The sequence below is a fragment of the Apus apus genome, chromosome 8 (assembly GCF_020740795.1).
Source record: "Apus apus isolate bApuApu2 chromosome 8, bApuApu2.pri.cur, whole genome shotgun sequence".
NCBI classification, from domain to species: domain Eukaryota; kingdom Metazoa; phylum Chordata; class Aves; order Apodiformes; family Apodidae; genus Apus; species Apus apus.
Genome location: NC_067289.1, coordinates 13,317,278 through 13,337,847, shown reverse-complemented (window position 1 = coordinate 13,337,847; position 20,570 = coordinate 13,317,278). Strand labels below are relative to the sequence as shown.

The window sequence follows — 20,570 nt, the reverse complement described above, 5'->3', positions numbered from 1 at the left end:
TTCCGCTCATGACAGTAGGAACATGTGGGGCCCCAGGAAGTACCAGGGCTCTGAGAATATTTTGAGAAATGCTACTGGAGCGAGTGTGACAGCCTTAAATGCAGGGTAGTTTATAGCACGATTCATATCAAGTCTTAGTCATTAAAACCAAGAGTAATTATAAGCTTCAGCCCCGAGTTTAGATTGAACTAGCAGTGACCTCAGATCCAAACTAGTTTTCAGTGACAGGGCAGATCCAGGGTGGATTTTGAGAAACTTCACAGCTAACATAGTTCTAGAAGTGTGTGATGAGTGGTTGGATGAAAATGTGTTTGTATGAATCACCTAGTTGCTTTCATTCTGTTTAGTGTTCAGGCTGTATAAATTCTAATGCTCTGCCTGTCTTTAATCATTAAGGCAACCTTTACTTTATGTTAATTAGGCTTCTTGTACTCTTTTAGACCCTCCCCAGCTATTTCAGTTGCCTTAATAAAAGATACTTTCTCTTGATAAATTTGCAGTTTTAATGACCTATGATGGACTAAGGATATAACTGGGAACATTAAGTAGAGAGAAATGAACCTCTTGTTGGGGAAGAATAAAAAGGAAGGCATCTGTGAGTAAAACCTTCTTTAATAGTTTTTGGAACTCCAATCTAATACAAGTGCTTAAGGACATAATTGGCAATATATTTAACAGCAAGTAGAGTCTCTTCACAAGTTGGCTTTATCATAGATTCAGGGAGAAGAAAACCGTATCTGCCAGTGTCTCGGAGCTCAAAAGTGAAAGAGTACTTGATGCCTTGGTCATAAGCCCAGTCGTCAGAGCCCCCTGCAGCAGGATCTGTTGATAAAGAATGTACTATAAACCTCACATTGAAATGTGGTATGATTTGGAGTTAAGTCATGTAGCCAGAAATGCAGGAAGAACAGATAAAAAGGAATATTCAGTGAATTGATCAGTTTCTCCCATTTATGGAAAAAACTTCTGTGTTTTTAGGCCTTTTGTGAATTTCATTTCAGTTGATGAGTGCAAGAAAATGTAAACAAGCTAAATTGCTCCCTCCTTGTCAATATTGTGGGGAGACCATAGGAAGAATGTCCAAGGAACAGGAGAATTACATGTTTGCATGAAGTTGTTTGGAAAGATTTTGTAGCAGAAGCAAATACCCTTGTACTGCCCAGCTTTTTGAGGCTTATAGAGATCTGAAAGAACTGCAGAGCTGGGGTATCAGCTCAGTCTTTTTCTTCTGGACAAATGGTACCTTCTCTTTCTAGTATTTTGATACAATGAAGGCAGTCTCTTTTGCTAAGGAAAGGGCCTCTAGAATTGCTAAGCATGACCAAAACATTTTTAAAGGAGAATTATATATAAACATATTCTAAAAATGAGGAGAAACTTAAAAAATTATTGAAGGAAAGAGAAATAGGGAAAATATACTAGTTTCCATATTTAGGTAAATTAGGAGATCTTAAATGCAGGAGATATTCAAGTACTATAAATCTAGATTTGGCAACTTTTGACACTGTGAGGGTCTTATCCTGACAGCTGAGTTCCCAAGGTGGGGAGAAGAATGGAATTGTAATTAGTACGTTTCTCAGATTGTAATGCGATGTAAAAGAAATAATTATCTGTGTTGCTAGAGTAGTTGGAGCCTTTCTTTAGGATTCACATTGTCTTTTCACTTCGATTTAGAGATACTGGAAATGCAGAAAATCCCAGTTTGAGATTTTTATGTTTAAACCTAAACTGTGTATGATTTAGGAATTCATACTATGCACATGAATTCCTAAACACTTTATCACATCACCTTCCAAGCGGTCACACACTCCCTGGAATCCTTAAGGAGTATATCATCCCGTATTTTAGAAATTACAGATAGATGCATGTGAAGAAAGAAGGGGACTAGTTAGGAAGAGGAGCTAGAATCCCTACAAAACTGCGTTTGGTAGTTCTAGACACAATCTAGATGGATAGCATATTTAGGCCAGTACTTACAAATTGTTTTAGCTCCTGGGCCATATGTATATTTGGTATTATACAAACTGGCCAGCTCTTTGGATGCAGCACGAGCAATGGAATTCTGTAGGAGAAGAAGAATGATAAATACAGATTTTCAGAAGCTTTCTGAGTGAATGCATAGTTGAATAAACTGAAAAGCCACACTTGAGAAGTTTTTATTTGAAAACTGTTGTTCACCTCTAATTACTAGATGTCAGTAGCTGACAACGGATAGCTTGTCCTGTTGTTGTGAAAAGAGCTTTTCAGTAAAGAGCTCGTTCTCCAAGCTTTGCTGGAGTATAGTCCAGCCTCTGTATTGTTCTACTGATGTACAGCCTCCTGTATAGTCCAGTATAGCTCGGATAGGTAAGGGGCCAATTGGTAAAAGGATTTTCTATACTTACAATAAACTCGTACAAGACTAAACTCGTACAAGACTAAACTAAATAAGGAATCTTATTTAGAGATAAGTGGATCTTAGAAAAGAGTAAGAACTTGGTACAGTAAATTGGGAACATCCAATAGCCTTTCATTTCCTTCTCTTCATGTAGCTATAAATTCAGAGTAGATTCAGCTTTGTCAGTGGTGTTGAACACTGGTACTAGAGGAAGTCTTGTAACTATTAACAGCCAGAAAAAAAATATAAGCTACCTTGGAACCATACATAGTCTCATTAATTTCAGTTCATTTCCTATGCACAGAGGGACTCGTTGAACTCCTGCTGATTTCAGTGGGGGCTGGATCAGGCCCATCAATAGTACCATGAAGCTTTGTGTATTTGCATTAAGGAAAATTACAGACTTTTCTTTGAAATGTGTGGCTTTTCCAGTTCTTCATTATACAGCAAGTTGGTAATAAAACATGAAAACTATTACTAACAGATGATAAATATGAAATATTTTTGAAAGCAGATGTTTGGTATAAGAATAAGCAATGGGTTGCCATATCTTTCTTTATAGCTCACAGCTGAATGGCTCCCTATTCCAGGAATTTCCTCAAGCTCCTTTCTCTGTAGGTTGCACTCTGGCTTGCTTCCAAGTTGAAGATAAATTGTAAAATGTTCTCTGTTCATCCTTATACTTCAAGCATTCCTGTGAATGACTTAAAGGCATATTGGATAATGGGTTTAGAAAATCTTAGTAAAGGGAGAGAGCTTTCTCATCTCTCAAAATATGTTTGCATTGGCACAGGCAACCTACTGTATTGCAGAATTTCAAGTGCTTCCCCATGTTGCATTTTGAACTTTTTAGAATTATGGGAGTTTGCTATAGGAATTTGTGGTCACCTAGCACATTAAGAATATTTAAAGAAGGCAGACCAAAGAGTGTTAGAAACTTGTCCTTCCGCCTATAGTATTGGCTGTACATAAATGTGGGGTTTGGTTTCTGGCCCCTCTATTGTTCAAAGAATGTTGTTGCATTTCACAATCTTGGATTCAGAACAACTGGGGTAGCTGAGCTCTGTACAGTGTTGGGGTTTTTTTTCGTTTTGTTTTGTTTGTTTGGGTTTTTTTTTGTTGTTTGTTTAGGTTTTCTGAATCCTTTAAGTTGATTTTTCTAAAATCTGTAATAATTTTTAACACATGTTGAGTGTATTTTAGACATTGGAGACTAACGTTTGCTGGTGATACCATGTTTTCTTCATCATCTTTTGTTTGTAATGTATACATTTAATCAGCAGCTGAGCTTGGATCAAATCTTCTCTGACTAGAAATTAATTTTTAAATGTAAACTCATTCTCCCTCTTTTCACATATGCACAAACTGGAAGTTGAACTGTAAGGACAGTCTGATATTATGAATGGACCTATTGATAAATTGTATTTCTTCTCTTTAGTTAAGTGCATGGTAAGGACAATAGAACAGCAGAGCTGCTTTTTGGGAAGAGTGGGGCATTCCTTTCACTCAGGTGCCAAATTTTGGCTTTAAATATAAATACCAGAACAGATACCAGAAAAAGTTTGTCAGGAAGTCTTTTTTACCTGAGGGATTTTATATTAATGGCCAGGAAGTTGCAAAAAGAGAGATTTGTAGAAAGAGCAGTGGAGATTTCCAGCTGTTAAGGGCCAGGAATCCAAACAAATAACTTCCTCACGCTCTGCAGGCTGGAGATCAAGGTAGTATTTTAAATGACCTTTCCTAAGTGAAAACATGACTGAGGATTTATGACTTCATCATGAAATGAAACTTTATCTGAATTTTTTGTATCTGATTTTTTTTTCTCATAAGTAAATACCATTTACTTTCCTAGTAGATTTGTAGTCCAAAATTTAAAGATTAAAAAAATAATAATAATCAACTTTATAGGAAATACTAACCTCTTAATAACAACAACAGCAGGAGTAATAAAAATTAACTAAATATTTGTGACTATCAATACAAAATATGAGGAATTTTTTTTCTTTTTGCAATAGCACAGTTACTCAAAACCATCTGTAAAAAAGCAATAGCCTGGAGATTTATGCACACATATATAAATAATGCATAGCATTTTTCCAAATGGGAAAGTAATATTTAACTTTTCAAAAGTGGTTAGGATTTTTGAGCTTGTATGTTATTGGTAAGGAGAAACTTCACTGTCTTTCTGACCTTTGAGGATGCTGTTTGCTATTGAGTGATTTTCTAGATCTCTTTGCATAACTGAATTGTTGTGGTTTGTTTGGTGTTTGCTTGTTTGGGCTTTTTTTACTGGTAGAATCCCTCTCGCAAGGAAAATTTTGCTGAGAGTTATAGCAGCAGAGAAACAACTGATGCTCTGAAGTCCTAGAAATAACTCCAAATTAATATCTTGTAATTGGGAGCAGAAATGGCTTTTCAGATTCTGCCATGCAGCTGAACTCTCAGAACTGGTCATTTCAGCAGAAGGTAGCACTGCCTGCACTGATCACCCATCTGTGTTGACACAGCATTATTAGTATTTTGTTTGATCTTGTGTACAGAGTGCGAGGGCCAGTGAGAAAGCAGTTGTGTTCTCAGTTGCCATTAATTACCCTACACAGTTCACAACCTTTAAACCTCTTTTTTCAGTTATTAGCTTTTAATGAAAGATATGTTACTGACTTCTCTTTCTTACCACATCTGGAGTTTTGAAGTGACAAGATAAATTATCATTCTAAGCATCTTCTGTGTGTTAATAGGTAATTATCTCCATGGAGGAGCTGTGAAGCCAATTCCAAATTTTGCTGTTCTTCCCCCTTTCCTGTTTGTTGTGCTTCCCAGTTGGCTTTACAACTACTTACGTGTACAATCACAGGAGTTTGCAACAGCACAGATAGAATAGCAGCATAGGTTGCAATTCCTCATTGCTATGAGTCTTTTAGATAGTAGGAGTTTTATTGTTCAAAAATTCTTGCCCACAGGTCTTCATGTATGTTAAACACATACATTCAGGAATAAAGTCAGGGTTAAAAAGATTTTTCTCCCTGGCATCAGGTTAAATAATCAGACTGGTATTCACAAAGTCATGCAATAAATTTGAAATTCACTCTTATTGCAGGGTACACAGAGTCTCCATGTTTCCACTTCCTACTCTATCCTATTTTAAGTACTCAAGAGGAAATGAAGTGCTAGACCAACCCAATATAGAGGGTAAATTTTGGTGAGCTTAAATAATAACCCAAGTGGCCAGTATGCCTTCAAGTAATACAAACTGAAATCTTATCTCTAGAAAATGATCTTGGGTTGTAAATTAATACAATATTCTGTAGCCTGCCAAACTGTAACAGGACACACATCCATTACTCTGACATTGAGAGTGAGCTGGCTGCAGACATGTACTTGGTGCTGAGTTTGTTGTTCAACTGAGAGATGGAATTGAACATGGAAAGGAAGGGTACGATGCACATTCCTCTGCTCTATAAAATCATAGTTCAGAGCCAAGGCAAATACAAACAAGAACTGATAGAGCTAGATTTGTCTGCTGCAAATGAGGAAAATGTAGGGTTAACCTAATAGGAAGCCAAAGCCAAAATATGAACTGATTACAAAAATATAGGCTGAACTGTTTATGGGAAGTGTGATTTTTTATTATTACAAGAGAACAGAAATCTGAATATTAAAATAAAGATTAAAAGAATCTTTGTGGGGTTTGGAGAGATACTGGCCTTGCCAAGCATGTTTTTTAATTGTGCAAACTAATGCTTCTGTTCTCTGTCAGACATGGATTCAAGTGTATGTTCTGTGGCAGGATAACACTCCAGGGTATAGGAAAGAATGAGTCAAGAGGATTATCAAGCAGGCAAAAAATGTGATTCACCAAAAGAAGTACATATTTCTTTTAGGGTGTCATCACAAGAATATTGTGTAACTTCTGATAAATTCCTGACCTAGATTTTTCTGTCTTGGGTGTTTTTTATTTTTGTTGTTGAAGTATTGATTGGATAACAGTGAAAGTTTTGTGCAAAAACTTGTGACGGGAGGGAGGGAGAGGAGGGGTGGGGCACAGGGAAGGGAACAAAACAACAGCCCTGAATAAAGGGAGAAAAGTTTTGGGAAAGTCCTTGTGAGCTGTGGGGCTGAGATCCTCACTGCTTCTACATTTAAGAAACAGAGTGTGAACTTGTGGGAAGGAAGGGACATTGGTGACTTTCATCATGTTTCACTCCCAAGTGCTGGGGTGGTTGTAGGATAGTTCTGATCCCCAGCTCAAAGTACATTACAGTAACTTTGGGGTTGTGCTCATTTGCTATAGCAATGTAGAGGAGCATAAAGGATGTCTGCAATTCCCAGGGTGCCCTGTTCTACCTGAGAAACCAAACTGAGAACAGTTTTATGCCTTCAGATGATTTCTTGAGGCTTTGAACAGTAAAAGTCTTTTGAGTCCCAAGGACAGGCTGTTCAATATGCTTGCAGAAGAGGAAAGTACAAGCGTTCTCTAGATCTTTCTATTCTGCAGACTTAGTGTCTTCAATCTCAAATTACTCTATTTTTGTGGCCTTCTATATCTCAGACAGTGGAATGCAGCAGAAGGCCCATGTATTACACTAGCTTTAATTAAATACAATGGAACAAAATGTTGTTAATGATAAGCAGACATCTGAGGTTTTGTTTAAGCACGTGTCCAGTTGCTCACTGAAAGAGATAAGAAATTGCAACTGCATTTCCTTTAATTTATTAGATCTGTCAGAGTAAAAATAACATCTAAGATAAGATAATGGCACTATAAATTTTGTTCCTTCATTTGTGAAATGATTTATGATCCTTTTATTTTTCCAAACAATTTATATTAAAAGTTGAGATTTTCATTCTTCAGCATTTCTCTAAATTCTAAATCTAGACAGAACTTTTAGACATAAGACACAACAACTGGCATACAAAATATACCTCTTTCAGTAGCTGTCTCATTTCAAACAACTACAGTTCTTGATTGAAAATCTTGCATTTTCTTTAGTCACATCATAAATGACTGTGTTTTAGTTATTTGAAGTAACCTGAAAATCTGCACTTTTGAACCTGACCCAAAGCCTGCTGATGTCAGTCTTTCTATTTAATTCACTGACATTGGAGTGAGTTAGGCCCTTTCTGTTTAATTATCCCAACTAGAGGCAGTGTTGATTGGGTGATACTCTGATCTTCTCTAAAATAAGGATTTTTGGCAAGATGTCATCCCTTGTTATAATCAGATACTGCAGATGTTGAACACCTCTGGGATCCTGCTGTCTTTTTGTTGGGATCACCAAAAAGGGAAATATTTTTCCTTAATTAAGATATGAAAAACATTCATAAGGTCACCTCCTCAAGGTGATGAGATTTTGATTGCTTTGTAGTGGAAAATAATAGAACTCTCCCTGAGAGCAGTGTGTCAGATTTAAAATATAGGATAAAGTGATGTTGGAAAGCTTAACTTACAGCATGAAATCAAATGGTTGAAAAGAAATATATAGACTGCATTGCTGAGGTATTTGGTTTTTTTTATGCTGAATGGTAATAGCAGAATTGTCCAATTTTTGCTAAAAATTGTAGGACCTTAGTATGTGTGATAAATTACATTTTACCATGTACTAGAAAAGAACATTGCTAATATAATAACTTAATAAAATAATTGGAAAACCTAGAAATCATAGGTTCTTTCTTACTGTTAAGGACTGTTTTAATAAAGAGCTGTCAATGTGAACTTTTCCCTTTTAAGACCATGAAAACATGCTGTATTTTTAATTATGTATCATCATGTTTGCTCTTGATTCAAAATATTGGGCAGAACGTCATGCAAATTTTTAACACATGGCAACTTTGTGATCTTGACAACAAAGGAGCTTCAAGGGTTTTGTGGTGTTTTATTACTTCAGACTGAACTGCAATGTGTGAAGTGGAAAGCTTTTGTGAAAACTGAAGACAATAAGTTATTACAGTTCCCTGGAATAATTGCAGTTTAAAATTTCTGGAATATAAATTAAGAAAACACAATCTTCATCTTAATTTCAGCCTCTTTTTGAAGCTGTAAAATGTAGCAAAAAATGTAACAAGAAACTTCACTGTTGGCCTCAGTTTGTATTTGTGCTTCAGAATCATGACATCTATTTGGGAGCACTCATAAATCTGTCAAACCTGCACAGCAGAGCAACACACAGTGTTGTTGCCTTGGACTTTTGGCAGCATCCAGGGAAAAGAGAGAATGAAAATTTGTTTGTTTTGCTTTGCTGTGTTCTCATCCCTGCCAACAGCTTCTAATTGCCTATATACTGGAGAACTGAAGTCATGATTGTTGATCTTTGGCTGTGTAAAATGTTTACAAATTTTATACAGATATAATAGTTTTAACGCTTCTCTCTGTTTTTAAGGATTAAGAAGAATAATCCAGACAGTTGTTATCTTACTTAAATGGTGTTAGGGTGTGGTCTTTCTCTAGGGTGAATAACAGAGACATTGTCCTTTAAAACACCACATTAATCCTCTCCTCTACCAAATAAAAGGTGTTTGAATCCAGACCTGTTTAGAAAGGCCTCAGAATGGAAACTTTTAACCTCTTTTGTATCAAACTGTTTTCAATTATATTGTTAACAAAAAGTTCCTGCTTGTCCTGAACCTCCATCAACAGGAGTTTCATAATTTTACTTCAGTGAGAACTAAGGTTGGGTGGGAAGTGGTAGACAGAGTTGGTTGTCAGCTGTTAATGATACCAGCTCAGTCATTTCATAGTTACTGCAACCTTATCAAGCTGATAGCTTGACTGAGCAGGCATAATGGTTCTATGTAATGTATTAAAGCTGCATATGCTGCAGCCTCTTGAGTCAGGAAGAGGCAGTTCTGCACAGCATAGTGGATTTCTTTAGAGCATGACTGGAAGAGAAACCTGACCTTGGGGCAAATTCATTGTGTATGTGGAAATTAAATAAGGCTCTTGGGTTTATCCTGTGCTTGAACTTTCTTGAAGCCATCATGGTTTCCCTTGTTCTTGCTATGAAAGACTGAAGTGTTTTCAAAAACTAGCAGTACAGATTATTTCCAGCTGTTAAAGAAACTGCTTGAGGTTAAATGGACCTAAATAGCAAGTGATGATTTTTACTTATTCTTTTCACTATGTCAAAATGACAGAGACTTACCAGTTCCTTATAGTCTGCTGGTAATTTGTATGTATACGAATAAGGAAATAGTAGCAGCTGGGAATAGGAGTGAACTGTCAGGTATGCCTTGATGGTAGAAAGATGTTCACGAATAAAATCAGCCAAAGCCTTGGTCTCCTTTTCAGACTCAGGTGCAGAGCCACAGTAAGTGGGATCACAGGGTCTTTTTGAGGCCCCAAGAGCTGGGAAGAAAGGTGAATTTAATGAGTATTTAATGGAAAATATTGGTTGTCAGGAGAGTCATGTTACAAAGCTTTTGTAGATAAGCCTTGGAAATTCTACTGACACACGTGGCATATCAGAGGAAAGAATATTGTATTGCATAGTTAAGACACTGAGCAAGATGACATAGCATTCAATAAATATGCCCTGTAGAGTGTGCATAGTTGGAAGAACATGAGTATTGATGTAGAGCTCTATGTTATCTAAGTGATTTGGGATGCTGATTTGCTTCAGTAGTTAATAATTCTCTCCTTGCAAATCTCCCCCATTTCTAGGACACTTCCAGGAACCAGCCAAGTGGAAACCACTCAAAAGAAATCCTCTCCGCTGAGTGAAACCAACCAAAAGCAAATTCATTCAATTTCTCTTCTGAACTCTTCATAGAAGAGTATGTGTACTCTTCTATATATGTGTCTGTGTGTGTAAATATATATATATATGTGTGTATATGTGTGTGTGTACATAGAAGTAGTCATACATACAGTGTATGATTGTTCACAGCTATTGTTAGGAGACACTTACTGCACCAGCCAGCATTAAAATTCCTGTTGGGATCAGTACCAATGCAACTGCTACCAGCATTTTTAGAGCGTGTCTTTCTCCACATACGATCCTGAAATAGAATGGTGAAGCATAGATCAAAACTAAGACAGGTCCAACAGTTGACTCTTCCAGCAATACTCTTCTTGAGAAAGAATGTACTTACTTTTGTCCAAGTGTAAACATAACCGTCAATGTTAACAACAGGCAAAACATAGAAGTCCAGGCTGTTGAGAAGTGTGGTCATGACAGTATCTTTTCCATAGGTCTCAACAGCCTAGTTGGAGGAAATTAGAAAAAGCTGGTGATGTCTTCATATAACTGTATCTCCTATGTGTATGTAAAGGCTTAGGCCTGGATCAGGAATTAATGGATGTGATGGGCAAAGCCATCCAGGTCATTCCTCCACGGTGATATTACATGTACTTTAAGGATTTACACTGACTCAAACTGCACTGCTGTGAGAAAACACTCATTCTGGTAGATAAATTATATGGTAAAGCAATGTAGATTTTGAACAGGACAGTACATCTCACGGGACAGACACTTCCATTTACTGGCTTCTTGTTTAAAGACAGCAAAGTTCCTGTCCATATACTCTCCCTCCATCCTATAATCTTAAAGGTTTGGGTTTGGTTTATGTGAAAAGCAAAAATAATTATTCCCATTTTTTATATCTGTTGTGTGGAGAAATTTCATCATTACCCAAAATGATAGAGAATATTTCCAAAGAACATCCATGCACATTTCCAGTCATAATGCTATGGATGCAGAATATGTCCCTGCACTTTTCCAGACATATATTGAAAAACAAACGTAACTCCGGCCATAAACCTGTATATCCTGATTGTTCATAGACTGACCCTTTGTATGTGCATTCACAGATCTGTATCAGTGTCAAGGGGAGTGTGCAGTGACCATGGACATTTGCTCCAAGTATGTTGCACCCATGTTTCCTTTACTCTACATGGCTGTAAAGGACAACACAGGGAGCAAGGCAATAGAGAAAAGCAGCTATTGTCTTGTAACTAGCAAATGGGAAGGTCGGATGTAGAATCTAGAAAAGCAGTTTCAGCTCACTAAAACTTACTTTTTCCTGTTTTGGTGTTTTATCCTTAGTTGGTTGGTTTTTTTGGAAGTACATACAACAATCCACCTTGCTCATGTTTTCTCTATTTTTTGTTGTTTGTTTTTTTACTTTTCTGTCTAGAAGCAATTCCAAGTGAACAGGTGACACTCATAGGACTGAGCCTTTCAAGCACTTCTGCCTATCCACACTTGGATTCAGTGAGCAGAGCCACCGATGGTGTCAGACCCACCCATGAATTAAGTGACCAGACAGCAGAAGTGACAGCTGTAGTGACGTGAATTGCTAAGAGAAAAATGGCAGCACATACTGTCTGCAGCCTTATTAGGAGGTAATTAAATCACATTCCCATTGACTCCACTGAGATGTCACTTTCAATTTCCACTGCTCCCTACACAAAACCGCATGGCTGTCTGACAAGACTGAGATGATACTTGCCACCAAGGCCTCTGCCAGAATGGCTCATTCATGTACTTTGGCTTTCCTTTGCCTGAGTTTTAAATCCCAGCTGCTGCTTCTGGTTTTTTTGTTTGTTTGTTTCTTTGGGTTGTGTGGGTTTTTTTTGTGTGTGTTTGGTTTTTGTTTGTTTGTTTTTTTGTTTGTTTTGTTGTTGTTTTTAAATTTTAAAGCAGGAATTCTTAAAGAATTTGAGCATATCAGTGAGTTGTTCTGCTAAGTTGATCGGTCTCCCCCTGCTGAGGTGGAATATACCTCTGCTCTGTGGAGAAGACTGCAGCATTTGATAACTCCCACCTGCTTTATGTTGCTGGTGAGGAGAAGGAAAAGGTAAAGGAGATAAAATTGTTTAATTCAAGGCCTAAAAAATCCCAGCCTGAAGTGAAGGTAGTTTCACTTGTGCAGCTCTTTCATTAATATGGTTTCCTGTTTTAGAAACCATTCTGAACAACCTGAAGTGGCAGCTTGAAGTGATGTGTGTGCATTTCCCTCTTCCTGAGTGGAGTTCAGGGACCTTCATCAATGGTCTTCCTCTTCTCTTGTGTACATTTCCTCAGTGCACTCCATGCTTAGCTGAGGGCAGGTCTCCACCTTGTCTGTTTCCTTGCTGAGTAAACCTGGTTGCAGGGAATATAGCACCTGATGCTGTAGCAAGACATCTGTTCTGATGTGCATATAGATGCCTTCTTATGTGCCCTTGAACTTCCTTATTCCTTACTCCTTATGACTATGTAAAGAACATTGTATTTAGAGTGTTAATAGACCTGTTTGTCTCTCACCTTCCTCTGACTACAGGTGACTGCAAAAATAACTCTTTCTAGACTGTGAAAATAACTCTTGGAATTGTCAGTACCTCTTAGACATATTTTTATGTTGTCTTACACTGCTGAATGATTACAGGTTCAACCATTAAGATCTGGTTTAAGGAGTTACACCCTAACCATCTGAGGTGACAGAAGGGATATGCAGACAGGTAATTAGAGGTAAGAGGCAATCTGCAGTGGCCTCCGCTCTTTCTGCTTACTAAAGATTTTCTTAAACATAGTTGCATTTTGTAAAATATTTTTTCATCATTAAGCTTACTGACTTCTTTCACAAACCACTGGCAGAATGCAGGGGAGATCCACTCTCTTGCATGGAAACCACAATCCATAAAGATGGCCTTCTTATTTGGACCACTTTTTCCCACCTAGGAAAAAAACCACAACAACAAAAACCCAGGTCTTGAATAAATTTTTATGCAGAACAAGTCAGTCAGCCAGCTTGCTGACCTAAAAAGTCAAGCTTCATACAAATATAGCATTCCTTGATTAATTGCAAAACCACAGCATGCTCTCAGCTGTAGCTAACTGTGATATTCAAGCTAAAACAATAGACTCTTAATAAATTCCATTTTTATTAACGTAGATAAGCCCCCTTCCCATTATTTGATTATTCTGCACTGTTAATTTATTTTCTGTAGTGTCTCCAAGAGTTGATCTTGTTTTCTCAGCCGATATATTATTCTAAATAATATGCTTATGCAATTTGGGCAAGTAATCTTTATCCTTTCACCTTTATTTAAGTCATAGTATCTTACTTACTTGTAAGAATTATGTGAAAAATTCTGAAGATACAAACAAATATGTTGCCTCTTGCTAGGGATACTGACATATGTAGATCCTTTTAGAGTAAATGGGTTTACAAACAGCAGGTTTAGGGAATACAAAGGTAGATGTTCATTCAGATGGCTCTCAGAAGTGTGGTTAAATGTATATGTCTGAACTTCTGATAATTCATTATGCCCCTTTAAAAAAAGAATCTTAAAAGGTGAAAAAAATCACAGCAGTAGTGAACGTGTATTAATTTTCTGCAAAATTTATATTACTATCTTAGTATCATTGGTGTTTTAATAGACCTCATATTCTTGTGGAGGTTAATAGAGGAAAAGTCTGGCACAAAGAAATCAGAGCACTTACTTTGAGAAGGTACATTGGCCGTCCTTCATATGTTTCCCCAATCACACTGCGAGAGACAAGGCCTGGGTTCTGAGCAGCAATGTCAGCAGTCCAAGCAGCTATCTGTTTTGTAAGGAGGTTACATTTACTGATGTCTCTGTCCTCAGGTCCAGAGTCATTAATTCAGACTTCAAGTCAGAACAGTCCTGAGCATCTAATTTGACCTAATATTTAATACAGTTTGTAGATTTCCAAGAATTCGTTCCTACTTGTACTAGAGTTATATGTCTGAATTAAGATTTTTGAGTATGAATTTATCTAAACCCATTAATTGGAGTAGGGCTGGTGGATTGCAAAGAGCTTTGAATGCTAACCCTAAGTATTTATGACCTTGTCAATCCTTAAACACTCTTAATAAAGGAAAACTGTTCTTCTTGTTAAGCTAAGTAGATTGAATGCCTTAAATCTTCTACATGTATTGATGTTTTTCAGTTTCATGCCTCTTTTATTCATGATCTTTCTTGAATTACTGACAGAAGTGCTGGACAGGGATTTGTAGCATCAATCTACCAATGCCAGATACAAAAGAAAGAAAATCTCCTTAATGGTATTTATAATTTAAGGGCAATAATACCAGCCTGTATTATCTTAATATTGCAGTAGATTCCCTTTGTTATAGGTGCCTTCAGAAGCTCACAGATGAAATTGTCACATCCACACGAAGAGCTATCTATGAACTAAGAGAAGGACTGGAAACAGCAGACAGATCTTGACAAACTGTCAAGAGAATACTAGAAATAATGGTTGACATTATAGATGTTGGTGGTTTTTTGCATGCCAATAAACTTGGCAGTGTGAGAGGAACTCTTGTTCTTATTTTTAAATAGTATTATAAAAGGAGACTGCCTTTTTTGTTTTAGGAGAGTTCTTCTGGAAGAGAATGGATTAGTTCTGTGTATGATCTATAGATACCAGTTAGAGAGGACATACACATTTTCTTGTTTGAAAATGTAACAGGTGCTTAGCAGACAATGATCTGCATAAAAAAGAAAGATTTCTGCAAGGAAAGACATAAAAGGGAGATTGTCATACTAGTAAGTATAAGAACTATGATGCAATGGATGATAGGGAGCCATGTAAAGATGTGAAGAGTGACATATGGCTGAGATTATGTGTCAGGAAAAATAAATGTGCCTGTGAAAAAAGGAGGGAGAAGGAGAGAGCTTATGGTGGAAGATGAAGAATCAGGTTTTTTAGCAGTGGAGATGGGAGAAGGAGTGAAAAGGAAAGAGCAAATTAGTAGTGAGGCATTCAGCCTTGTCATTGGATTTCTGCAGAGTTTCTTTGCGACACTGGGAGGAGTAGGAGGAGGAAATAGGTGCAGGGAGATGGGTTATGCATATTAATTTGGTAATGAGCAATAAAGGATAAGAGGAAGGAGAGTTTGGAGAGGAGCTGTCATATTAATGGATGAAACAGAAGAGGAAAAGGAAAGAAGGCTGGAAGCATATCAGAAGCCATTCTGACCACAGAGGGTAAGGTACCAAGCTGATGAAGTGACAAACATCCAGACTTTACCTTTACCCAATTGTTGTACTTTTCATAGCTGTGTTTGTCAGTGCGAGCTTTGCTGTCAAACTGGGCATCCAGTGCAGCCTGCAGGTTGTCAATCAGAACTCTGCAATAGGGCACCAGGAAAAGTGTAAAGAGAAGCATACAGTTTACTGGCAGGCAATTAAGTACTGGGCAGACATTTCAAAATCTTCCTGGAAGTAAGGTCACATGGATTGCGAAGTGACATGCAGGGGAGGGGTTGATTTATGCATTTGTAAAGAAGATCTGTTAGGTTCAAGTTTCAACCTACTTCCCCTCTCAGCCTTCCTGCAAGAATGATCAGGGAGCAATAGCTTTCTCCTAATTAGCCTTTGCCTACTTACTCCCGTACTAACAAACCTCCAGGATCGCAACAGTTTTCTTTGGGAAGACTGGCAATGCCGAGACAGAGTGTGTGTAGAAAGTGAGCTCTGGGCTGAATTTATGTCACCAGATTGCCTCTGCCTCTGTAGGAAAAGGGCCTTCTCTTGAATTTATGACACTGGAGGACAGTTAGACTGCAGCAATTCAACACTTCCATGCTGCAACTCAGAGATGTTTGCCTCATAAAATTCTTTGTCAAACCAAGCTTTCAAAGTTTAGGTGTGGTTTGACAGCTCTGTTACAGATGGCACTACCCATCCTCCAAGCTGCTTTACTGCACGTGTGGTGGGCTATTAAAGTAGAACACACAATGGCAAGAAAACCCCAACATTCTGTCTGGACTGGTTAGATCTCTCCTTTTCATCTTTCCCTAGGTCTGACACAATGGCACAGCTCATTGTTGAGCAGAATCTTGAGGACTTTTTGCTTCTATTTCAACCTTGGCTATGAAAAAATGAAGCCCTCTTGTTTTTCTAGTGCTTTTCTGCTTGTCTTAATATTTTTACAAATCTTACTCTTCCAGAATATGTCCTTGATCATTTGTGATTTGAATAGAAGAGCAGGAGGCCAGTTTGTGAGGCCCCTCCAGCCTTCAGAACAAACAGCACAAAGGACTACATTGACATGATGTCATGGTACTGCAGCTGCACTTCAAAAGAGTTATAAGGGCTTGGGTCGTCACAAGGACGCTCAACTCAAGTTTGTCAAGGACGCCTTCCAGACATTATGGCCTTTGTTGCAATCAAAAGATTTGTGCACAGACCTGAGGGAGTTTATGAATGTTATAGGAAAAACTAGCACATGTAGAGTAACTCCTCCTTTGCCAAAGAGGAAATTCCACTGAAATTGGATTCCTGTGCTGGATGTGGGCTGTGGCATTATTGAAAATTACTTAATCTAGAATGTTTTTTAGATTCTGTTCCCCCAGTGGCATCCAAATCAGACATGGCTAACAAAAGGCAAATAAGTTTAGGGATGGATTATCCTTGGATTTACCAGATCATAAAAGTTCTGTTTAATGAGAACTGTGTGGTACCCAGTGGAGAAGCTCAGTCTGCTGGCAACAACAGTGGGGCTAAGAGACAAAACCTCTCCACTCAGCCAAATGAAGTTGTGAGAATTTGATCAAGTAACACTGACTTTCAGTGTCTGAGTACATGGTGTTGACAGAATATCCATTATACATTGAAGAAGCCTGATAACCAGGCTGGGCTGAGCCTATTTGCAAACCTTAGGTGAAGCTAAAGGAGCAATGAAGACAGGCAGCCTCACTCCACTTCTCATCCTCAGTTAATGCTTACATGACTGGAAGAGATTAAGTATGAGCAGTTGCCTTGTCCTGCTCTTTTCTCCTTCCCCTCCCATTAGTGCTACTCACTACAACACTCTCTTCTCAGGGATGTGTAATGTGGCAGTGCCTGTTCCCTCCACTTATGCTGCAGTTGTATTCAGTCATGGAAACTTAGGGCTTTTTAGCTTCTGGGTGATCTACTTACAAAATATTTAAGCCAACTGAGAGCTCTCTTTGGATCTTTGCCATGGATCTGCTGTGTGACTTGAGTATTATTTCCAGTCCCTTGGCCCTTCACCTGATAACTATCTTTGTCACCAGTTGGGTTATTTTGTCCCTCTAGCTATCATTCTGCAGCTTAGAGAACTCAGTGGGTAGCTCTTCATGGTAGCCCTTGAGGTTCACCTTTTTCTGCTTCAGTTCCCTGATACTTTCATGCAAACCTGTCTGGTGGAATTTCTGGCTCTTTCTAGAACTTTGCTGCATTTTGTCTTCACTGGGAAATCTTTCTTGTCCCATCCATAGTCCATCCTTGTGCACTGCAGTGAGCTTTCACCTCTGGGACATTCCTGGTAGTAAGTCTTTGCCTCCTGTGTCTTATCCCTGTGAAAATTTCATCTCACTCCTTTAATGCAGAACAGCTACAATCCATTTGAACTGCCATATGGAAGCTGAACCCAGTGGAGGCATCCACAGGAAGGATGAAGTTTGTCACAGGAAGACCAGTTGACCAATATGAAAAGATCAAACATATTTTTCTCCTTCTATTCAAAATACGGTAGTGAGGGCAAACTTACCTATACTCCACTCCACTTTCTTTCAAAAGATCTTCAACCTCAAAAGACTTGTCAGCTTCAACTCGGAAATCAACTTGCATTTTTGGCCTTATCAGCACGACAGAGTGTGGCTGCCAAAAGTCAACCTGGAGGAGGCCAAATGAATACACAGACAAATAAATACATACATATGGCTGTGATTTTTAGGGGTGTGTGTGTGTGATGTTGACTGTGATTAATAGACCTAATTTCATTCCTGTCCTATTAGGCTGACCTGACCTTGCCTGCCAGAAGTATCAACCTAATTTTTAACTGGAAATGAAGAAGATTTTATTAGGCCCTGCAATTTATATGGCAGAATTCTGGAGATGGCAGTGATCATTTCACAAATGCCAAGTATTCTATAACATCTGAGTGCGTACAGACTTGTGAATATTATGGCTGTCTTTATGACTTCTTTCATTCTTTGTACAAATTTCATTGGAGGTTTTTGCCTATAAGTGTTAGACAGAAATGGACTACTGACTGACCAACAGAGGGATGTCACACAAATACTTTACACAAATGAGCTGGGAAAGACTTGCCTGTATGAGTGCTTTTAAGACTCAGTTCACTGAAGTTGGTACGAGGAACCTGTGCCTTCAGAAGATGTTTAGTTCAGGGTGGACAAATGACAGTGCTATTACTATTTCACATGTTTTTGCTGAAGTCAGCTTCCAGATCTCTGAATTTAGTGCCCTATTAAAGGCCAATGAAAGCAAATCTAGTTTGCCAACCTAACACCTTTTCAGCCTTTCATCTCATGAGCATAAAGGGGATAGGGGCTGGTGAGCATTTACATGAACTTCAAGTGAAGTTCAAGTGTCTTCAAGTGAGATGACTGTTCCAGGATATACTACTATATCAGTCCTGACTGACTGGTTTCTATAACAATGATGGTCCAGGGATATTTCCTTTGCTTAAAAGAAGAAGAAAAACAATCCCTTTTTACTACACACTTAAAAGCATGCGTGGTATTTCTTAATATTGGCAGCACCATTCCAATAGTATATTCTTCTCCAGAATATTGTTCCAGCATGCTATACTAGGGTAGTAGTGCTCCACATCTGTACTTTGTTAAAAATACCATCCTTTCATCCTATAGATAATGGTGTTTTTTTCACCAACAGCTATTTTACAACATCAAAGCTGAAGAGAAATATTGAAAACACATTTGCTGTCTTTATTGTTTTTTCTCATGTCGTTGTGTCATCATATATCTACATCAAGGTCAGTAAGAAACACACAGCTTGGTTGGAGAGAACGGAAGCTTTAAAGGAAAGTCAGAGAAGAAAAGATGACATGAGAGACTAGAGGCCACTGAGAAGTTCAATTTGATGTGTCAATTTTTAGGTTATTTACATGAACAAAATGTTTTGCCTATAGTGGTAAAAGTTCTGGTAGCTGGAATTTCCATGTCTTATCTTGAAAGCATATATTCTTGAAAGCACCCCACACTGCATACAGCATTTCAGATTAACTTATTCTATTAATAAATTCTGGTGGGCACTTTGGTATTCAGGCTGGACTAACCAGACTTTCTAGGAAAGTATTGGAAAGTATTTGCATTGCTCTAGTTTCATCCCCTTGTCCTGTTTCTTCTGAAGAAACACTCCAGATGACTTGAATGAAATCAAAATTAGATCTTTAATTCAGCAGCATAATTTTTTTAAAGATATTTGTTAGCTGAACAAAAGGAGAGGTGTTCTTTCAAATGCAATATAGCCCCTTCCCCAAGTTCTTTACCTGCATGTTGCTGGCAAGGGAAGTGATGATTTCTACCTGCTCATCATTCTGTGGAATCACTCGAAACACCTTCTGCCTGAAAGGGGAGGAAAAGACAGTTTAAAACAGGTAAGTCAATTTAAAGGCTTTTTCTCAGGCATAAGAAATTATGGAAATACAAACTTGCTGACTGTTCTTACCCATCAAAGGCAAGATCCTGCAGGTGAGCAGAAACAGCTGCAGCACCTAGGAGAACCAAGAGGGCCCACATTTTTCTTACAGAAAAGAAAATCAGGTTTTTAGTTCTTCTGTTCTTTTATAACCTGTTTTGTCCTGTTTCTTATCAATTATATGCCAGAACAACACCTTGATACACTGATGGATTGTTCCATTGGCCTTGTTTTATTTGCATACTGTTTATAATGTGTGTTTTACTCCACACCTGTGAAAACAGCTGAAAGTCTCAAGGTGGGCTGGCTAAAGAATGTCGCTACTTGTGTTGGATAAACTTTTGATATTAGAAAGTGAGTTTAATTTATTTTGTTCTTTTCTTTTGTGTGTGAATTTTTATTAAATTGTAATTTTTTTTTTTTTAATAATTTGGTTGCTGGATACACATTACCTGTGTAATGGTGGAGGTCTATCAGATGTTGCAGTGTGACTAGTCTTAATCACAAAGCATTGTCCCTTTTCCTGGATAACATGGGGCCCAACTCTGACAAAGGTAGAGGAAACACAGTTGGGATTTATCTGTTTATTTATTTTTTTGCAACAGACAATAGAAGTATTGAACTTGTACTTTCCTCGGTCAATTCACTGAAACTTATGAGTAAGTCAGGTGTCTGCAAAACTGAGGGTGTAAAAATTTTTAGTGGCAATAGAATTGTGCATATACTCCACATATCACATTCACTGTTTTTGCATATTCTCTAATTTAATCATGTAAGGATCAGAGGTAGATATTTTTTAATTTAAGCACTACT

General features: G+C 37.9%; 1 protein-coding gene across 1 annotated transcript; it reads right to left on the bottom strand.

Moving 5' to 3' along the window:
• Positions 1-597: 597 nt before the first annotated feature.
• Positions 598-19,858, bottom strand: CPB1 (carboxypeptidase B1). Its single transcript, XM_051626433.1, has 11 exons — positions 19,788-19,858; positions 19,609-19,684; positions 17,845-17,969; positions 15,358-15,457; positions 13,801-13,902; positions 12,930-13,031; positions 10,466-10,576; positions 10,282-10,372; positions 9,517-9,719; positions 1,978-2,062; positions 598-822 (listed from the first exon to the last, which is right to left on the bottom strand). The coding sequence occupies exons 1-11, from the start codon at positions 19,856-19,858 to the stop codon at positions 635-637; spliced, it is 1,254 nt and encodes a 417-aa protein (XP_051482393.1). The 3' UTR covers positions 598-634.
• Positions 19,859-20,570: the final 712 nt, after the last annotated feature.